Source organism: Orycteropus afer, unplaced genomic scaffold (genome assembly GCF_000298275.1).
Source record: "Orycteropus afer afer isolate SDZICR_OR568_19922 unplaced genomic scaffold, OryAfe1.0 scaffold00145, whole genome shotgun sequence".
NCBI classification, from domain to species: Eukaryota; Metazoa; Chordata; class Mammalia; order Tubulidentata; family Orycteropodidae; genus Orycteropus; species Orycteropus afer.
The window spans coordinates 7,933,152-7,955,183 of record NW_006921732.1 but is presented as its reverse complement, the minus strand read 5'-3'; the positions used below and the strand labels follow the sequence as shown (position 1 = coordinate 7,955,183).

The 22,032-nt window shown below is 46.8% G+C and overlaps 1 protein-coding gene across 1 annotated transcript in view; it reads right to left on the bottom strand.

Annotated features, from left to right (window-relative positions):
* Positions 1 to 17,037: 17,037 nt before the first annotated feature.
* Positions 17,038 to 22,032, bottom strand: part of TTC4 (tetratricopeptide repeat domain 4) — a 20,675-nt gene continuing 15,680 nt past the window's right edge. The window contains exons 7-10 of the mRNA XM_007945947.2: positions 20,494 to 20,711; positions 19,793 to 19,874; positions 18,326 to 18,408; positions 17,038 to 17,140 (exon numbers count right to left, since the gene is read on the bottom strand). Coding sequence (XP_007944138.1) covers positions 17,038 to 17,140; positions 18,326 to 18,408; positions 19,793 to 19,874; positions 20,494 to 20,711 — 486 coding nt within the window. The remainder of the gene's footprint in view (positions 17,141 to 18,325; positions 18,409 to 19,792; positions 19,875 to 20,493; positions 20,712 to 22,032) is intronic.

The window sequence follows — 22,032 nt, the reverse complement described above, 5'->3', positions numbered from 1 at the left end:
TTAGACTAATTACTTGCCCTTTGTGCATCTCAGATTCTTCGTCTGTAAGATGGCCGTGTAATCCACAGGGCTGTTTGGGGAATGAAAGGAGCTCACTTAGTGAAATGCATCATCCTTAGTAAGCACTCATGAGACACTTCCCTTGGACCATATGACTGAGGAAGTCACTCCATTGGGAGTCCAATTTCTGCTATTAACTCTGTCATCTTGAGACCTGGGTCTTGTTTTCTTGATAAGAAGCTTTACAACTTTTCTAGGGAATGCCACAAGCAAGAATTAGGTCATACCTGCAGAATGGTTCCATCTCAGAGAAAAGATGGAAATATTCAAACCGTGTACCTTGCTCTCTCGTTACTGAACTTGCCAGTTTTACCTCTTGCCATAAATTGATGAAATGGAGATGCTGGCAAAATAACAGGTACAGACTGTATTATCATTGCTCATTCCTTGGAGAGATCAAGAAGCAACTGGCTGGGAAATATTTAGCAGAATTAATACTTGGGGACAAAGGCTGGTGCATAACAAAATCACCGTGTAAATCAAGCCTAGAATGTAAATCAAGGCTCCATTAATATTCTGTGTTTTAATGGAGAAACACCTGCTGGGCTATCAATAAAGGAGCTTTGCAGAAATCTGTTGAAATTGTCATTTCCTTAACTACTTGAGTGCCAGGCCTCTGCAGATTTCCCCCCAACTAGTCGCACACCAAGATGCTTTATGATTTAAGGATGGCGTTACACACCCAAGGGCATGTAGACTTTGTGTTGGAGTTGGAAAAGGATTATTAAAAGCTTTCTTATAATAAGGAAAATAAATAGTTTTATGAAGCTATTAGGGAACATTTGGGGAAAAAATCAAGGTACTTAATTTTAAATAATGATAAATAATTTAATAAGTATAAATAATTTAAATTTTAAGTAATATAACAGTGACATGGAATGGAGACTTTGGAATCACACTGCCTGGGCCACTTAATAGCTAGTAGCTTTGTGCATGATCCTTCCTCATACACTTTGCACTTCAGTTTCCTCATCCATAAAACAGGGAGGATGGTGCCTGGCTCACAGCAAGTACTTGGTGAGTGGCAGCTGCCCTTATATTACCCTTGTGTATCAGTTGGCCCTTTGTTCATAGTAGGTAGATAGGTGGTACACTGTGGCTCGGCAGGACGGGGTGGCACCTTGAGGCCCCCCTATTCAGGCACCATCCCAGTGCAGGGTGGGTGTCCATATCTGGCAAGCCAGAAGCTCAAAAGGCCGCTAATGAGCTTCCATGTTGTGTTACTGCTGTTAGGTCCCATTGAGTCACCTCCAACTCACAGTGACCCTATGTGTAACAGAACGAAACAGTGCCTAGTCCTGTGCCAGCCTCACAATCCTTGCTATGCCTGAGCCCATCACTGAAGCCACTGTGTCAATCCATCTCATTGAGAGTCTTTTCTCTGGCCCTCCACCTTACCAAGCATGATGTCCTTGTCCAGGGAATGGTCTCTTCTGACAACATGACCAAAGTAGCTGAGACAAAGAAGTCTGGCCATTCTTACTTCCAAGGATCATGCCAGCTGCACTTATTCCAGGACAGATTTGTTAGTTCTTCTGACAGTCCATGGTACTTTCAGTATTCTTTGCCAGCACCACAACTCAAAAGTATGAGCTCTTCTCCAGTCTTCTTTATTCATTATCCAGCTTTCACATGCATATGAAGTGACTGGCTTGGATTAGGCACACCTTAGATTTCAAAGAGACATCTTTGCTCTTTAGCACTTTAAAGAGGTCTTTTGCAGCAGATGTGCCTAGTGCAATACATCATCTGATTTCTTGACTGCTGCTTCCATTGGTGTTGATGAAATCATTGACAGCTTCACTTTTCTCCATTTATTGTGATGCTGCTTATTGGTCTAGTTGTGAGGATTTTCATTTTCTTTATGTTAAGGTGTAACCCATACTGCAGACTGTAGTCTTTAATCTTCATCAGTAAGTGCTTCAAGTCATCTTCACTTTCAGCAAGCAAGGATTATTTGCTCAGCATACATATTGAGTAAGTATGGTGAAAGGATACAACCCTGATGCACTCCCTTCCTGATTTTAAACCATGCAGTGTCCCCTTGTTCCATTTGAATGACAGCCTCTTGGTCTATGTACAGGTTCCTTATGAGCACAATTAAGTGTTTGGAATTGCCATTCTTTGTAATGTTATCCGTAATTTGTTATGATCCACACAGTTGAGTGTTTTTAGATAGTCAATGAAACAAAAACATCTATCTGGTATTCTTTGCTTTCAGCAGATCTATCTGACATCAGCAATGATATCCCTTGTCCCCCATCCTCTTCTGAATCCAGCTTGATTTCTGGATGTTCCCTGTTAACACACTGTGGCAACCAATGAGATTCCACATTGTTGTTGTTAGGTGCCATCAAGTCAGCTCCCACTCATAGCAACCCTATGTACAACAGAACTAAACACTGCCCAGGTCTGTGCCAGCCTCACAGTCCTTCTTATACCTGAGCCCATTGTTGTAGCCACTGTGTCAATCCATTTTGTTGAGGGCCTTCTTCTTTTTTGCAGACCTTCCACTTTACCAAGCATGATATCCTTCTCCAAGGAATGATCCCTTCTGACAACATGACCAAAGTAGGTGAGACGAAGTCTGGCCATTCTCGCTTCCAAGAAGCATTCCAGCTGCCCTTCTTCCAGGATAGCTGTTAGTTCTTTTGGCAGTCCATGGTACCTTCAGTATTCTCCAACACCACAACTCAAAAGCATCAACTCTTCTTCAGTCTTCCTTATCTCTTGTCCAGCTCTCACATGCATATAAGCCAACTGAAAATACCATGGCTTGGGTTAGGTGCACTGTGGTGGTTATGTTTTTGTGTCAGCTTGGCTGGACCTGGTTGAGTGGCTGGGCAGCTGGATGTAGTATTCCGCATGATAAGACTGGTAATCAGCTCCATGGTGGAATCTACTGGGAGCAGATGAGTAGCTGCCTTTGGGTATGTGGTCTGCTTCCCATATATAAGCAGCAGCTTTGGGAATGGTCTCTAGCCTATGACATGCTTGGACCCTGCATGTAGCTGTGTTGTTGCTCAGCAGCCTGCTATGCTCTGCCGACCTTGGGACTTACAACGGACTTAAATTAATGGCCTGCCATGTGGATTGGTAACATCAGGACTGTGCCTTTTTACCTGTCAACCTTGGGTCTTCTCAGCCCCAGCAGCCAGCAGCTGTCTGAGAGAAGAAACACCTCTAGCTCCAGTGGGCTGGGAGCAGGAGGCAGAGCTGGACCCCAAGGTTGAGAGGCTTTCACCCAGCCCCTAGAGTCTGGCACTTTGACCTTGGACTTAAAGCCTCCAAATTGTAAGAGTAAACTCCTGTTTGCTAAGGCCATCCCATTTGTGGTATATTCTTGTCAGAGCAGCACTAGGTAACAAGAACACGCACCTTAGTCTTCAAAGAGACATCTTTGCTCTTCAGAACTTTAAAGAGGTCCTTTGTAGCAGATTTTCCCAGTGCAATACATCATCTGATTTCTTGACTGCTGCTTCCATTGGTGTTGATTGTGGAACCAAGTAATATGGAATCTTTGACAACTTCAATCTTTTCTCCATTTATCGTGATGCCGCTTATTGGTCCATTTGTGAGGATTTTCATTTTATGTTGAGATATAATCCATACTGCAGACTGTAGTTTTTAATCTTTATCAGTAAGTGCTTCAAGTCATCCTCACTTTCAGCAAGCAAAGTTGTGTCATCTACATATCGCAGATTGTTAATGAGTCTTCCTCCAATCCTGATGCCACGTTCTTCATATAATCCAACTTCTCGGATTATTTGATCAGCATACAGATTGAGTAAGTATGGTGAAAGGACATAACCCTGATGCACTCCTTTCCTGATTTTAAACCACGCAGATTCCATAGTTAAAGCTTAATTGACCTTAGCTAAAACCCACCAGCCACTCCTCAGAAGGAAAGCTGGGCAATCTACTTCTGTAGTGATATCACCTTGGAAACCCAAGGAGGGGTCGCTATGAGTCGGGTCCAACTCCACGGCACATAACAACAACAACAACAAGGGCCAGAGAGTGAGGAGGAGGCACTCAAAAGTTAAAAGTAATGGGGGATGCCCTATTTGAAAGGCAGATCTTGCTGCTGAGGCCCAAGAGTGGAACTCGTGGCTGGGGTGCCCCACTGGTAAAGTATCACATACTACAGGGATTCAGCTATGGGCTCTGGTAGAGATTTCTGCAGAAAGTGGACTCTTCTACCCCAGCAGACAGATTAGGGGCATTGTATGATACAGTACACACCACCTTGGAGGAAGTGGGCAAGGAGCCTGGGTCAATTGCAGGCTCTGTGAGGGCAAGGATGGGTCTTGTTCTATTAATGTCTCCCAAAGTGCTTAGGAGAGTCCTGAGTTCAAGTTCTGGCTCTACTTTTCATTAGTTAGCAGATTTGGGGCAAGTTACTTAACATCTCTGTGCCATTTTCCTAGCAGTTAAATGGTGCTATTACTAATAGCTGCCTCATAGCATTGTTGGGAGAATTAAATGGACTAATAATCCATGCCAAGGAGCTCTAGGTGGCACAGTGGTTAAAGCATTCAGCTGCTAACCAAAGGTCAGTGGTTTGCTCCATGGGAGGAAGATGAGGCAGCTTGCTTCCATCAAGATTTACAGCCTTGGAAACTCTATTGGGCAGTTCTCTGTTCTACAGGGTTGCTGAGTCGGAATCAACTCAATGACAATGTTTTTTTCCCCTCAATCCATACAAAGCTCCTAGAATGGTATCTGGTATGTTGTAAGTGCTCAAGAGATGGAAGCTGTAATTACTGAGCCACGCCAGCTTATCCCTGGACTTTCCCTTGCATATCTCCTTGCCTTTGCTTGTGCTGTGCCCCCCATGCCTCAAAGGCCCTCACCCATCCCCAATTCCTTCTTCACCTTCATGGCTCAAATCCATAATGTGTACTGACTTCCACCCTGAGCAATTCAATATTGGTCATTCTCATTTCTGTGTCATCAGTTAATTATCGCACGCCTACTATGTGCCAAGCAGGTGCTATGTTAGGCCCTTAGCACTGTATAAATGCAATTTACAGAGAAGTGGGGGAAACCATTAAATAACATGTGCAGAGATGGTGCAGGTGCCATGAGAATATGTGGGATTAGGAGCCAGAGAAACGATGCATTGGGACCTGAATGAAAGCTGGGTATTAAAATGTGAAGAGAGGACCAGCTGGGGAAGGGAGGAGCAAGTGGGAGGAAGATTGTAGTAGGCAAAAGGAACAGAATGTGTAGAGGGCTAAAGCTAAGAGAGCATGGTAAGGTTTGGAGATAAAGTAGCAGTGTGAGAGACTGAGCATTTCCTATGAGGCTCTGTTCTATTTGCTTCACGTAGACTATGTCCTCATAGCACCAGCATGAGGTAAGTGCTATTATCCTGCTTACATTACAGATGAGGAAACTGAGGCACAGAGAACCTAAGCAGAGCATCCAAGGCCACACAGCTAGTGAGCTCAGGGCTGAAGTTGGAATCCAGACAGTCTGGCTCCAGAACCCACACGCTTTCCCACTGCACCCTCCTGCCCTAAAAGTGAAAAATCTTCAGTATGACTGGACCTTGAATGCTGGGCCTAGAGTGTTGCTGAGGGAAGAGGAAGCCAATAAGGGTGAGAGCAGGGATGTGGATGGAGTTGCTTATTGTGGTTGTATTTCTTCTCACTGGAACAGTTCCAGGCAAGGGTTAGAGTTATTATATTCACTCAGCATTGGGGCCTTGAAGTAAGAGGCTGCCTGATGCACTTTGACCTTGACGGCCGATCTGTGGTGCCCAATTAAATGTTTATAAAGCAAATTTCAAGCTGCACTAAAGGCACTGGTGAAAAACAAGGCTCTAGGAATTGAGGGAATACCACGTAAGATATTTCAACAAACAGATGTAATGCTGGAAGCACTCACTCATCTATGCCAAAAAGTCTAGAACACAGCTACCTGGCCAATTGTACTGGAAGAGATCTGTATTTGTGCCCATTCCAAAGAAAGGGGATCCAATAGAATGTGGAAATCATCAAACAATACAATTAATACTACATATAAGTAAAAACATTGCTGAAGATAATTCAAAAACGGTTGTAGCAATACATTGACAGAGAACTGCCAGAAATTCAAGCCAGATTGAAAACAGGATGTGGAATGAGGGATATCATTGCTGATGTCAGATAGATCTTAGCTGAAAGCAGAAAATACCAGAGAGATGTTTACCTGTGTTTTATTGACTATGCAAAGACATTCAACTGTGTGGATCTTAGCAAATTATGGATAGCATTGCAAAAAATAGGAATGCCAGAACACTTAATCGTGTACATAGCCCAAGGCAGTCTGTTCAAACAGAGTAAGGGGATACTGCGTGTTTTTAAAATCAGGAAAGGTGTGCATCAGGGTTGTATTCTTTCACTATACTTATTCAATCCATGTACTAAACAAGTAATACACGAAACTGGACTATATACAGCATCAGGATTGAAGGGAGACTCGTTTACAACCTGCAATATGCAAATGATGCAACCTTGCTTGCTGAAAGTGAAGATGATTTGCAGCACTTATTGATGAAGACCAAAGACTAGTCTACAGTATGGATTATACTTCAACATAAAGAAAACAAAAATCTTCACAACTGGACCAATAAATAATATCATGATAAATGGAGAAAAGATTGATTTCATTTTACATGGATCAAAAATCAATGCCCATGGAAGCAACAGTCAAGGAATCAAATGAAGTACTGAACTGGACAAATCTGCAGCAGAAATCGTCTTAAAATATTGAAAAGCAAGATGTCCCCGGGGCTCTGGTAGTGTAGTGCCTAAAGGCCCTTGACTGCTAACCAGAAGGCTGGCAGTTCAAACCCACCAGCAACTCCTCGGAAGAAAGGTTGGGCAATCTACTTCTGTAGTGATACTGCCTCAGAAACCCAAGGAGGGGTCGCTATGAGTCAGGTCTGACCCGATGGCACATAACAACAACAACAACAAGGTGCACCTGACTCAAGCCATGGTATTTTCAACTGCCTTCCACACATGTGAAAGCTGGACAAAGAATAAGGAAGACCACAGAAGAAATGAAGTCATTGAATTATGGTCGGCAAGGAATATTGAATATACCATGGGCTGCCAGAAGAATGAATAAATCTGTCTTGGAAGAAGGCTATTTAGAAGCGAAGATGGTGAAACTTTGTCTCATGTACTTGAGACATGTTTTCAGGGTGGACCAGTCCCTGGAGAAGGACATCAGGCTTGGTAAAGTAGAGGGTCAGCAAAAAAGAAGAAAACCCCGAACAAGACAGATGGATACAGTGGCTGCCAACAATGGGTTCAAACATAGCAACAACTGTGAGGATGGTGCAGGACCTGTCTGTCTTTTGTTCTGTGGTATAAAGGGTTGCTATGAGTTGGAAGCAACTCAACGGCACCTAACAACAACAACAAAGTAAATGGACTAAAAAGAGCACAGAAAGGGGAGATGACCTCTGGCATGAGATGCATGAGCTCAAAGCCTGGCTTTGACACTCACTAGTGGTTTGACGTTGAAACGTTTCTCAATCACTCTGTCTCCATTTCCTTATTTATGAAATTGAGATCACAGATCTTAGAAGGAGGCTGTTAGGATTAAATGACAGATGCCCAGCACAGCAAACTATCACAGTGCCAGCACTAAGTGTTAACAGCAACCATATCACTCCCCCTTCCCTGCTTACCCTGTGCACCTGCCAGCAATATGTGATAAGGGGTGGCTTAAGCGGGCTTTGTCCCCCACTCCACTCAAATCTCCCAACCCAAATCCACAGTGGTAACCAGACCAAAGGGGACAGCAGGGGTTCAGTGATAGGATTCTCACCTTCCATGCAGAAGACCCTGCCAATCATGATGCCCCTCATGCCACAGCATGCTTTGTCAGTGGAGTATTGCTGTAATACTGAACAAGGTTCAGCAGAGCTTCCAGACGGACTAGGAAGAAAGGGCTGGCGATCCTAAAAATCAGTCAATGGATCACAATGGTCCAGTTCCACGAATCCCCACTAGTCCCAGGCCGACTGCAGCTAAGAACAACGAGACAGAAGTCATGCCAGTGCCACCACCATTACTGAGACCTCGGTCCTGGGAAGGGCTACACTAGGGTCTGAATGCTGGGAGCATGGAGGGCGCTGGCGTGGTGGGAAAAGCTCTGTACCCAAAACAGGGGTGCAGAAACTGGTATAGGTGCTTTGGCCTTGCCCTCGTCCTTCCTCCTCTCTGAGCCTCAATTCCCTCATTTGTAAAATGTAGGAGGGGAGACGTAAGTCCTTGGCGGGGGTGGTTTCTGGTTGGGCTTCGATGAAGGCGCGATGGCCAAGGAGGCACCCGTGAGGCCCAGGCCTACTATCCCCATAGGAAGTTTAGGCCTCTCAGGCAGCTTTCCTCCCCGCCCCCGGGCCGGCCCCGTCCCGGGAGGAAGGGGAGTTCCCAGGGCCCTTCCGTCCCCCGACCCGCCGCGCCCAGTCTGGTCGCTTTGCTCCAGGAGTCTCGCTCCTAGCTCGCCGCTGCGGGGCTGCGACCAGAGACGCGCAGGCCGCGCTCGCTTAGTAAGCGGCATAGAGCAGTTTGGGGATGGGGTACACTCGGCAGCCCTCGGGGCTGGGCGGGCTCGGAACACGCCGCGGCCTGGGAACAGTTCTGGGAGCCAGCGGCCCGCCACGTGCTTGGCGTAAGCGGCCGCGCTGGGCCACTGCCGCACGCGCGGTGTAGGGAGCTGGACCGTGACCCCGGCTCCTAGCCCTAGCGAAATCCTAGTGCTTTTCTCTGCAGTACTAGGGCTGCGGGGCCTTGCACGGAAGGAAACCCCGGGGCAGAGGCAAGAGTGCAGGAACCGGAATGCCGGGTGCACCGGGACCACCAGAGACCCCTCTGCTGGTCCACTATCCTGGCAACCGAAAGTGATAGCAGGGGCCAGGATCAGAGGAGGCACAGCCGTGGGCTGGGAATGCCACGGACTCGTGAAAATGTAAGGTGGCCACGATGGTCCTGAGCCTAGGAATGCTGTTGCTGATGCTTGTGTATATGCAGGTGCGGGCATCGGAGCAGGACTCTGGGTTCATTCTTTCACTCATTCATTCGTTCATACACCATTAATACATTCATGGGGTTAGGCGCGCTGGGAAATCAGATGAATCTCATTCTGTCCCCTGCAGGCTAAGAGCTCAGGGTATGGAACAGGAGGCAGACACCTGGACAGATAGGTGCAATGCAGTATTAGGGGTCTGGAACAGATGTCTGGAGGGTGAGGTGGGGGAAGGAGGGGTCAGCCCTGCCAGGCATTCAGGGAAAACTTCCAGTGGAGGCATGGCTTAAGCTTCTCCTAAGACAAGTAGGTTTTTGGCAGGTGGACCAGGTATGGAAGGGCATCTCGGGCAGGTGGAACAACTAGAGCAAAGTCATGAGACTAGGAAGCAGTCTGGCAGTTAGGAGAACTGCAGTCAAGCTGGTGTAGGGAGTGAGGAGGAGGAGGAAGACTGGCGAGGCCAGGGGCTGGGTGGGAGCCAGGGTGTGAGTAGACTACCTTCACATGGGAGGCAATCCCTTGCCCCACGTGCTGGGAACTCGGCTCTAGGCCTCACCCTGTGCCCTAAAGCCGTAGGAGTGGCTCGGGACCGAGGGAGAGATTGCTGGCATCAGCCACCATAGCTCTGGACAGGGAACCCTCGGACCTCATCAAGACCCTGCACCTGATCTTCCTCTCCAGCTGCTGGCGCATGCAGATCTGGGTGACATTCATTTCAGGTGCATCTCAGGGAAAGGACTTGTCCAGTACATGACTTTTGTGGGGTGGGCTCCTAGGGCTATTGTTCACCTACTGCATGCCCAGCACAGGGCTAGGGCACCACTGCTCACTGAGGCCTCGTAGCACCTCCACACACATACATGAAGCAGTATTTTTGCCCCAATTTACAGATGAAGAAATTGAGGCTCAGTGTGGTTAAGCATCTTGCACACAAACTTTAGCAGAGCCAGAATCCAAACTAGGATCTTTTGGATAGCAAGAACCATGCCTTCTGCAAGTTAGAGCTCTGTCTCTCAGGTAAGGATTTATGCTGCATGCTACTTTAATAAGTCCTAACAGTGATGTAGTATACAGCTCTTTAACAACTGTGTAAGGCAGGCCAATACTTCCCCATTTTACAGGTGGAAAAACTGAGGCCCAGAGAGGACAGGGACTCACCAGATCAGGAAGCCCCTGGGCAATGACCCTAACAGCAGGTCCTAGATCTCCTGCTTCCCATCTAGGGATCTATCCATGATACCAAGGGCTTTCTCTAAAATAGACACGGCCCTTCTCAGGTTTGCTAGGCCTCTGGAACCCAGGATTTCCAGCTGTCTAGAGAGGTGACTCCTGAAAGCTGTGCCCACCTGTGGAGGAGCTTTCTGTCTTCCACCCTGCATGGGGCCGTCGTGCCATGGGAGTCCCTTAACTGGGGTTTGAGAAACCAAAATGACTACTGCTGTCAAGTCATTTCCAACTCACAGCAACCCTATTAAAAGAAACTCTGCCATCGAGTCGATTACGACTCATAGCAAACCGCATTGGATTTCCCAGACGGTAAATCTTTACGGAAGTAGATTGCCCAGTCTTCTTTCTGTGGAGTGGCTGGAGGTTATGAACTGCCAACCTTCTGGTTGTTAGGCTGAGTAAACTCAAACCACCAACATTTCAGTTAGCAACTGGGCATGTTAATTTTAGTACCTCCTCCAGGTGTCAGGCCCTGATAAGACAGCCGAGGTGGCAGGACCCGCCCAGTCTGGAAAGTCCCATGTGATAATAAACTTCCTCCTGTAAAACCCCCTTATGCTAATAAGGTGTAGACCTGTGCCGATAGCTAATTGGACCCTGCCATTTCCTTAGTGTCCCCAATTAGGTCTCTCTGTGTCTATAATAATCTATCCTCCCTGCCCGGGGATGCAGACTTCTCTGGCCCTGAGGCAAGGGCACCAGAACCTTGCCCAGGAGTGCTAATAAACTGCTTCTCTGAAATAACTCCGTATCCTGGTGTCTCCGCAGCTCAGCATTACACTGGTTACCAGTCAGATGCCTTAGGCACTACACCACCAGAGCTCCTTAGCAACCCTATGTTGTTGTTGTTGTTATGTGCTGTCGAGTCAGCCCCGACTCATAGCGATGGGTTTCCGAGGCAGTATCACTACAGAAGTAGGATTGCTCAACCTTCCTTCGGAGGAGTGGCTGGTGGGTCTGAACCGCCAATCTTCTGGTTAGCAGTCAAGTGCCTTAGGCACTATGCTACCAGAGCTCCTAGCAACCCTATAGGACAAAGTAAAACTGCCCAATAGGGTTTCCAAGACTAAATCTTTAGGGAAGCAGACTGCCACATCTTTGTCCCATGGTGGCTGGGTTCCAACTGTGACGTTTTGGTTCACAGCCAAGCACTTTAACCACTGCACCATTAAGGCTCTTTGGGGTCTGAGAAGCCAGGGTTAGGTCAAGGAGAGTCATCCTAGGCAAAGAATTGCCCCAAGAGTGCCAGGTGCCCATACTAGCAATGGGAGAGTATAGACAGTGATGTCTGCAGGGCACAATTCCATAAGATGGTTTCCTAGACCTGATCCTCATGCCTGGAACCAAAATTCCTATCTCCAGCCCAAGAGTGCCGGGAGCACTATGTTTCTTGAGCTAGAAGTGCCTCCTCATCCCACTGTTTTAGAGGTGGTTTGGACATTTGCAGCCACACCAGCTTACTGAGCACCTACTGTTTGCCAGGCACTGTTCTGTGTGCTTTATATGGTTTATGCCATTCAATCTGCATAGTAACCCTTTGAAGAGATGCTCCTATTAAACCTCATTTTGCAGATGAGGAAACTGAGATGCAAGAAGGATAAGAAACTTGCCCAGACCTATTAAGTGGCAGAGTGGAGCTTTGAACCCTAGTGCTCTGGCCTGAGAGTCTCTTAACCATCACATTCCAACTGCCTGGATTGTGCTAGCATCCACAGACTTTGGGCGTAGATAGGCCCTGGAGGGAGGTAAGCAGGGAGGGACCTGGGGGTCCATAGTCACTGCTGACCACTGATAACCCCACCTCTGTCCGCAGCCTTCGTGATGGGCAGCAGCTTGTCACAGCACACGCTGGGCTTCATACAGAGCTGCCTCTTCCCCTTCTACTTCATATCAGCTCTACCTGCACCTTCTGCAACCTGATACTTTTTGCCATGTACCACCCGAGGGAGCTATGCAATGAGGAGGAGGCCACCCAGGTACACAGGCCCCTCTCTTTCCACCCAGCCCCCACTCTTCATTGCCAGAGCTTAGGAAAACCCCTCTGGGCATACCACTCTGCTCAAAGTGCATCCAGGGTGCACAGAATTAAGTGCAAATGCCTGGGCCCAGTGGTCAAGGCCATTCATCTTCTGATCATAGCTCTGCTTACCTCCTGCCACTCTGCTCATCTCTCCTTGGCTCCAGTGGTGGCACACTGCTCACCATTCCTCTAGCATGCCAGTTGGGCACCACCATACATTCCAAAAACATCCACTGTGCTAGCCTCTGAGCTGGGCATTGGGCACACAGCATCAGACACAGGCCTGGCTCTTGGGGAGCTCAGTCTGGTGGGGTAAAGAGGTGTTCAGAACTGGGAATGGGAGATGAGTGGGGCAAAGACAAGGATGCAGAGAAGCGTATCTAGAGAGGGCAAAAGGTCAGGAAAGGCTTCTACACCTTTGCATATGCTGAGCCCTCTGCCAGGAATGCTTTTCCTTATTTCTTATCTTGGGCCTCGTCATCTTCTCAGACCTAGTTCGCCCATCACCTCCTCCGAGAAGCCTTTCCTGAGTTCCCGCTCCACCTCTTAATCAGGTTCAATCACTCCTTCCTCTCCTCAACTGAATTGTGCTGCTTGGGCCTCTTATGCATCATTCATCCTGGTTGCTTTCCACATCTCTCTCAGTGATGTCCTGAGAGCACCTCAAGGGCAGTTCCCAGTGCTCGGGGTGTGACTTGGCCCAGAGTCAATCAGCCCCAGAGAAGGTTTTGGAAGAAGTAACAACAGCAAATGGTTCTTTCCAGCCCTGGTGTGGCTGCAAATGTCCAAACCACCTCTAAAACAGTGGGCTAAGGAGGCACTTCTAGCTCAAGAAATATAGTGCACCCTTGGGCTGGAGATAGGAATCTTGGTTCCAGGCATGAGGATCAGGTCTAGGAAACCATCTTACGGAATTGTGCCCTGCAGACATCACTGCCTGCACTCTAGCAAAGCCTTCAGATGCAATATCTGCTTTCATGGAAGAAGGAAAGCAGTCTATCACTATCATATATTGAATACAGGTACCTTTATTAATCTCATTTTTTCAGAATAAGATTCTGAGTTTCAGCAAGGTTAAAGTAACTTGCCCAAGGTACCACAGGGTGGGAGTATGGATGTGAAACCACGTTCTCAATGCTCCAACCACCATGGCAGCCTGTTATGGTGAGAGAAGCCAGCAGAAGGGCCATGTCCTGTCCTTTCCTCTCCCACTCTGGTACAGCTGGCCATCTTGTTTGTGTGTGTGACCATGGCCATGTTGAACGGCCAGTGGTTTGGGCAGATGATGTCGGACATCATGGCTGACATGCATCTCATTGAGCAGAGCTACGGCCTGAGCCATAACATAAGCCTCTTCTCCAGGAAATCCTACACTAACCTGCGGGCCACCAGCCCCCATTACCAGGCCCTCTGCAGCCAGCTCACCCGCTACCATTGCCTCTCTTTCCTCTGCAACCTGGGCTGCATGGCTTGTAATGGCCTGAGCCTGCATTACCTAGCCACACACCTCTCCACACTCTAATCCCTACTGGCAGGGGAGGGGCCCCATGGCTTTCTCCCAAATGAGCCTCCAGCCCTTTCAGGGGCTTCACCCAACAAGCCTTGCTGTCCTGAAGGCCCTCAAACCCTCATTCCTCCCAGACTTGGTATGGAGATCTGCAAGAGGCCCCAGGGACTGACTATAGGCCCACAGGGTACATAGGACTTGCCCAAGGCCACACAGCCAGGTAGTGATATAAAATCTGCTTTGGGTTATACCCATCTGAGGCCAGTGAGGAGGCTGGCACCAGCTTTCTCAACTCTCTTGGGGCTCCTGCTGGGCCCTCCACGTCCACAACACTGGTGTCCAGGTCCATTTCTTCTGGCCTTTCAGGAAGCACTGTCTACTAAATCTTGCCCAGAAGGGGCCAGACTCTGCTTCTCATGTCAGGATGGGGAAGAAAGTGCTGCAGAACCAGAGAACATAACAAAGAGCCTTAAAGAATCTCAGGGGAGGAATGTCTGGTGATGTTGCCATCACACAATGGGACAGGGCAGGACTAGGACTCCAGCTTCCCATGTGGTCTTGAATATGGGACCACATCTCATCAGGGTTAGAGCCCTTCTTTTCCTCATCTCAGTACTGGTGATGTTGGGTCTAATTACCAGGCCAGTGGGCCGGGGACTCCTCTCCATACCCTCTACCTTTAGTCCTGGGAAAGGCTGAGACACCCTTAGGAATTGCTATTATAAATGCTTCAACTTACAGAGTCTGGTGACTACTGTGATCCTGTTAGACTGAATAAAAGTTTTCATTTCATTTTTTTGGTTTAGCGTGAGGTTTCTTAATCTCAGCACTGTTGACATTTGGGATGGCTGTTTCTTTGTTAGGAGGCTGTCCTGTGCATTGTAGGATGTTTAGCAGCATCCCTGACCCACTGGATCCCAGTAGCACTCCACTGAGTTGGAACCACCAAGAATGTCTCCAGACATTGCCAGATGTCTGGTGGGAGGTAAAATCACCCTAGTTGCAAACTTGGTCTAGTGCTATCAGTCAGCATAGATGTGTCCTAGATATAGTTTGCTTAAAACTCAAAAACCAAACTCACTGCCATAGAGTTGACTCTGACTCATAGTGACCCCCATTGGGTTTCCGAGGTGGTAAATCTTTATGGAAGTAGATTGCCCAGTCTTCCTTCCATGGAGTGGCTGGTGGGTTTGAACTGCCAACCTTCTGGTTAGTAGTCAAATACCTTAAGCACCATGTCACCAGAGCTCCTTACACTTTGCTTAAGAGCTACTGAATAACCATGTTCCAGGCACTGTGCTGGGTACTTTGCATACATATCTGCACATAAGTCCTATGGACTCCTAGTGGCAATGCCTTACCCATGGCCATAGCAAGTCAGCAGCCACCAGTATTCAACCCCTGGTCTAACAGTCCACTATTTGAAGTCCCTTTTCTCCCCTCTCCCAAGCTGGATAAAGGGCAGAGACTGAAGAGAAAGAGAAGTGGGCTGATGCCAGGGCTGGATGAGAAAGAGAAGTGGGCTGATGCCAGGACTGGGTGCTGGGGATGAAATTCGCATGCATCACTACCTTCTCAGGTATATGTACCTCTGCATCTCATCTCAGTCTCACCATAGTCCCAGAAGGGCACCAGGTAAGCAGTGTTTCACAGGTGAGTAAGGTGGCACACTGGAACCTGCTGTGGGTTTTACTGTGCCCCGTGAGAATGAGGTAGCTAGAGAGGGCCGAGATAGCAACACTGCAATGCCTGCTAGGGATGCTGTTAAATATGAGGGCCCTTCTACCAGTTCTGAGTTCTTAGATAGCTGTGAAATCCCTGGCTGGGGAGGAGAATGGCTTGAATATACCCAAGACCAGGCTTAGGAAGGCGGCTGTATCACAAGCCACAGGCAAGGACCTGTACCTGAAGGAAAGCTAGTTACATGGCTCTTTGTAAATACTTCACAGCAAATTTCCCTTCAAAGACAAACACATAACATCAAACCCCCAATCAGTCCATTGTATGGATAGAGCTGGTTTCAGTTTAATGCATTTGTCAGCTTTGCTATAGTAACAAACAGTCCCAAATTGCAGTGTTTACTATAATAAACACATTTCTCACTCATGACGCAATCAATGGCTGTAGGCCAGCTGCTTCAGTTCTGTTCCATGTGTCTTATTCTAGGATCCAGGCTGAAAGAAAAGCACTTATTTGGGATACATGTTCTCCCATACGATGGCTCTTCAAGCTTGTTTGAACATGGCACTATCCACTCACACCCCTTTGGAATCAAGTCACAGACCCAAGTCCAATGTTAGAAAAGCAACCCTGGGGGATGGGGTGGGCACTGCAAAAAGGCAGATGACTACAGGCCAGGGCATACAAAATCCTCAAACACGGAGGGGGAATAAAGATAGCTGTGGACAAAAATATAAACTATGACAATGATCCAACATGCAAAAAATGGTTTTTCAGTTCAAAAGGCACAAAATTCTAAAATGTGAAAACTGGAGAGGAATTCAGAGGCTTAAGTCTATCATATACCTCTACCTTACAAAGATCAGGAACACTGGCAATATTTTTAGGGGTACTGAGGACCTGTTTGTATGGCATTTATAAATGCAGAAATGGAACCTGGCTTTCCTGGCCCCATCTCACCCCAAGGCATCTGTAACATCCCAACAACTCCCCTCTGTGCTCATGAAATAGCTGGAGACCAGGGTCTCTTAGCCACTTTCAGTGGTTCAGTAAATGCCTTAAGATTTCATGTACCATTTGCTTAGGCAAGTAAGTGCAATTTGAGGGGTAGCTTCTCTCGGTTGTCTTAACTCCAGAGGTTCAGAACCATGTCACTGGATCCTAAGCCCGTCTCTGCAGGCCAGTTAGTCACTTGGGTCAGCTGCTGTGGTAACTGCAGTTGATGGGCTCTTCTGACATGAAGGCTGGTAGTTAACATAGCTAGCTTATAGTGAGACCAAGGCACAGTTTTGTGTCAACAGAAGAAAAGTGGAGACCAGCTGATGATGCTCTGTACTTTGGCCAGAGAGACTATAGTTCAGGGAAGTTAGCAGAACTTCTCCAACCAGATGCTAGGAAGCACTGTCCCAAGAGTGACAGAAATAGCATCTCAAATCTTGATCAAGTGTGCTAGTCTCTTGCCACAGGAGGGAGAGAAGAGGTCCAGGGGGCTGGCTCCCATAGCCTGGTTTGGTCACTTTACCCGGTGCACCTTTCTTCCCCGGAGATAATTCTTACAAAAAGGAGAGGATCTTACACAGACCAAAAATGCTGGTGTCAGGGCTTTTACAAAGTACCTGCAGTGAATACAAGAGAGGAGGTTAACTGAATCACAATCTTAATCATCCATGGACCTTCACAACAACCTTCAATGTGAACCGTTGGAAGTGAGTCAACACTAATGCAAGTTTAGCACATTTATTTGATTGGTTGTTTATAAAACTGGCAAATTAACATGACACCTCTACTGAGTCAGTCAGCAGCACATCACCAACTGCCACCCAATCTCCTTCTAACCTCTCTAATCCCTCTCCTACTTCAGGCCTCACCAGCGAACAGGACTCTTAAACTCTGTATGTAAGTTTTATCTAAACAAAACAAACATCCTCTCCAGCGCCACACAGCCATCAGGATAAACTGTACACCCCTTGTAAGGCATTCAAGCCCTTCAGGCACGGCCCTAACTCAGCTCTCCGGACTCACTTCCCACCACATCCAACAACCTCTTTCACCTCAGACATTGGGTTGTTTCTGCCTAACTGCAAAAGCATCTGCTTTTCTCTGCTTTGCTTTGCTCAGAGCTCAGGGAGAAGTAGTGCAGCAGCCAAATTATACATTGACTGAGGGCATTCTCTGGAAATTTGGGAACACACCACAGTTACAGAAAGAGGTAACTTACCAAATCCAACTTGCTGCAACCACCAGTAACAAAGATGCCCTCTTGTAGCAGGACTGCTTTACAGCTTACCAGAGCACTTGGAAGCCTACTCTCATTGGCTCTCAAAAACCCTGAGATATGTAGGCCATGACTTATTCCCATTCTGGAGATGAGGGAACAGCCTTCCAGAGGTACTGATTTGCTTAGGGTCACACAGCAAGTGAATGTGTGTCAACAATTGCAGGGGACACAGGTACAACTACGAGGAGGACCAGCTCAGCTGCCCTCAGGTACAAATGCTAGGCATCTTTTCCCTGCTCAGACCAACCTCACTCATGTCCCCTAGCCTGAGGGTGTCATGGGGCAGTGCAATGAGCTTAGTCACTCATAGCATCCTGTCTGGCCAATGGCCCAGTTTAACGGGCCAGGCCAAACTCCATGGCTGCTGTCTCACACAGCTTTGTACCCAGGTCAGAAGTGAGAGGGCAGAAAGCAATCAACCAACGAAATTGGAAGCCACTGATGGCCTAAGAACCTGGTTGTCTGCCTTGGACTGTGCGTGAGCATCCCTTCCATTCTACTCAGTGCCACACAGGTGACTCACCTCGGATGCTGCAGCATCTGCAGCAGGGTGCTTTCAGGAGGCACCCGGTATAGTTCTGCCCTCTCCTCATCCTCAAAGTAGACCTGCAAGATTAACAGGTAAGTAGTGCTGTTGTTGCTGCTGTTGTGTGCCAGTGAGTTGATTCCAACTCACAGTAACCCCACAGGAGAGAGTAGAACTGCCCCATAGGGGTTCCAAGGCTGTAATCTTGACAGGAGCAGATTTGCCAGGTCTTTTCTCCACTGAGCCACTGGGTGGGTTTGAACTGCTGATCTTTCAGTTAGCAGCTGATTGCTTAACCATGTGCCACCAGAGCTCTTTAGAGAACCAGTAGTCAGGTGTGAATAAAAGGCTTCATTCAGCAGCATTAGATGTGTTGCAGCCAAGCCTGGGAAAAAGGTAAAGAGATGGCAACTCTTATCAGTTGAGTGACTCCTTTATACAGTTGTGGATATGGGTACTTTGCATTTAGTCCTCCTCACGATACTGAAAGAAAAGTATTACCAGCTCCATTTTCCAAATATAAAACCAAAGCTAAGAGATGTGAAGTAATTGCCAAAGTCACCCAGCTAGTTAACCGAGCAGCCAGGATTCAAGCCCAGGCCTGTATAGCTTTCCCTTCCTTAATAATTCAGTCCAAGATCCACTATGTATGGAGGGGAGAAAGCCATGAGCAGGGGAAGAGCCTGAGCAAGATGAGAAGGATGGCCACAGAAGGGACAGCTGTGCAGGCTGTCAAAGCCCAAGAAGGGCAAGGAGGACATCTGCATAGCAGAGCAGCCAGAGGGTGAGGGTGTCAGCACCTGGCTATTGGCGGAGAGCACCCACACTGGAGATGGCTAGCCTGGGCAAGGCGAGAGGGCTTCCTTGTAAGCTGGCTAACTATCAGGGTGTCAGAGCCCAAGTGGGGTAAGGAGGTCATACACACAGAGTGGGGCCTGTTGTGGGGTGTCAGAGCACGAGCAGGATAAGGCGGCTGTTCACACACGGTGGCTAAGCACTGCAGTGCCAGAGTTCTGCACAGGACGAGTAAGGCTCCTGTGCAGGGGCAGTAGCCTGACATGGCAGTTTAGAGTCCAGCTGGGTGAGGAAGGTTCCATGTGGGGAAGGGGGCAATGGTGGTGACAGTAAACTAAATATGAGGGACTGATCAAATGAATAAAAATATAAGAATTAATAATAATAAAGTCACTGATATAAGAAGGGAGAAAACAAGAATATAAAATCTGTGGTACTGGATTAGAACTGGAGATACCAGTGAGAACTCATGGTTACATATGTGTGTGTATATGTACACACACACAGAAATACAGCTGTAAATGTAAGGAAGTACATACTTAAGTGTTTGGGGGTGACAGGGCATCAAGTGGCATCTTACTCTTCAATGATTAGAAGATAATTTATACTGTAAATGTGTGATTGTTTAAAAAAAAATCTCATAGAAGAACAAAGTAAAACATCTCTTACCTCTAAGTTATCAGGACAGTATTTTTGCTCCAAGTCCCAAGAAGGTATTTCACCAAACATCACCATTAGATGATCCATAAACCTAAGGGTGCAACATGTGCTTTCTGGGTGTCACTAGCTCATGATCTGCTTCCCACACCACAATCCCTGGGTGGGATTATTAACATTTATTAGGAATATATAAAATATGCAAGGCAGGTGCAAGCCATTTTTGACAGTAGCATCCAAAATACATACATGTGTAACTCCAACTACTGACATCATATTGCTCTTTAGGTTGACTCAGGCTTAACAACAATACTGACGTTTAGCCACATTCTAAGCATTAACTTTAGGATATCTCAAGTTAAATGTGCTAATTATATATTTTTTTCTAATATTTACACACTTAAATTGCTATCTATGTACAACCTGAAATGATTTCATATTTCACCAGCAATATGTGAACGTGGATATAATCTTTGGTAAACACCCTACTGTGGTGTTACACGTACCAGCCCAAGTTTACTAGACTTGTAAACCTTGTTAGTAAGGGAGAAATCAGCCTCAGAATAAAGGAGTTACACCAAACCAGCCTGTGTGAAACCCTCTGAACTATTCTATTTCCTCCTCCTTAAGCAGAACTCTACCAGTCGCTACTTCCCAATCAATGGGGAGAGAGTATGTAAGCAAGAGCAGAGGGATCTCAGGCAAGTAAATACCTGGAGTCCTCATGGAAGGCAGAGATGAAGTCCGACTGGGCATACTCCGGGTACAGAAAGAGCACAGGCCAGCTCAGCCTGCCCTGGTCATCTAGACTCACTCTGGCTCCACAGGGGTTCTCAGAAATGATCCCATCAAGCAAAGGTTCTCCTAGACCTTCTGAGGCGGAATCTTCATCTTCACTGGCAGCTCCACAGACTAACTTGATGTTCCTAGCCTGGATTAAAGACAGACAGACAGACACACACACACATACACACACAAACCTTATTGTAGAGGAGGATGCAAACGTGCTTCACTGAAATAGGGAAACCATAACACTGTGATCTCCCTGAGGGCCAGCTCTAAACATGATCCATCTTCATTACCCCTGAGGCCTGGCACATAGTAGGCATCAATTGTTCAACTTACCTTTATTACATATGCTGGACCCTGTGCCACAGAGATGAGTTAGATATGGTTACCTGCCTTCCAGGATCTCACAGTCTAATGGTGAGACAGATACAGAAATAATCACAATATAAGAAGTGGAGCTGTGGAATTGCAGAATCAAGGGTCTGAATAGTGTGTGTGTGTGTGGGGGGCATCACTTAGTACATGCATGTGTGCTTGTGTGTGTATATGAAGGGGGTCCTAAAGCTAGCAAAGGAGAGTAAAATTATATGCAATCAAAATTATCCTTGACAAATATCCCTTAAATCAGAGGTCAGCAAACTTTTCATTAAAGGGTCACATAAAAAACATTTTAAGCTTTGTGGGCCAAAATGGACTCTGTCCCAACTACTCAACTCTGACACTGCAGTGGATGTGGACGATACATAAATAAGAGGGTATGGCTGTATTTCAACGACTGCAGTTTGCCAACCCCCACCTTAAAAAACCATCAGTAAAATACGCTTTGTATGGCTTCGTGTATACCACTGTTTAGAGAAATTTTAAGTACACTGAAGTTAAGAATGAAGAGTTAGACTAAAGAAGGGAACAAGAACAACCAAAAAATTCATATCCAAATGTATAGCATTCAGATATTCTATGTTTAATAAACAAAGCTCTCACTATGGATGATGAGAAATTGGATTATTCCATTCTGTTTAATCTGTTAACACATGTTAACAAATGGCTTGTTGTGGGGAGGGACTACAATAGTGCATCCTGACAATGTTAGGTTCTCAAGGTCAGTAAGTAACTTAGATGGGTGCATAATTTAAATGCATGAAGAATGAATGAAACCAAGAACCTATCCAGAAACCTCACAGAAAGTTTTATCTCCCTTTTGAAGACCAAGCAAGCCAAAACTCAAACAGATGACTTGCTAGATATCAAGGTAAAGGCAAGATTTGCATCAGGCTGCATTCATTTCAAAATTTAGGACAGAGGGAAGTAGAGGTTAAAATGTTGTTTTGAAATAGCCAAAACATGGAAACAACCTAGATATCCATCAGCTGAGGAATGGATAACCAAACTATGGTACATACACACAATGGAATACTATGCAATGCTAAAGAATAATGTAGAATGTGCAAAACACCGCATAACGT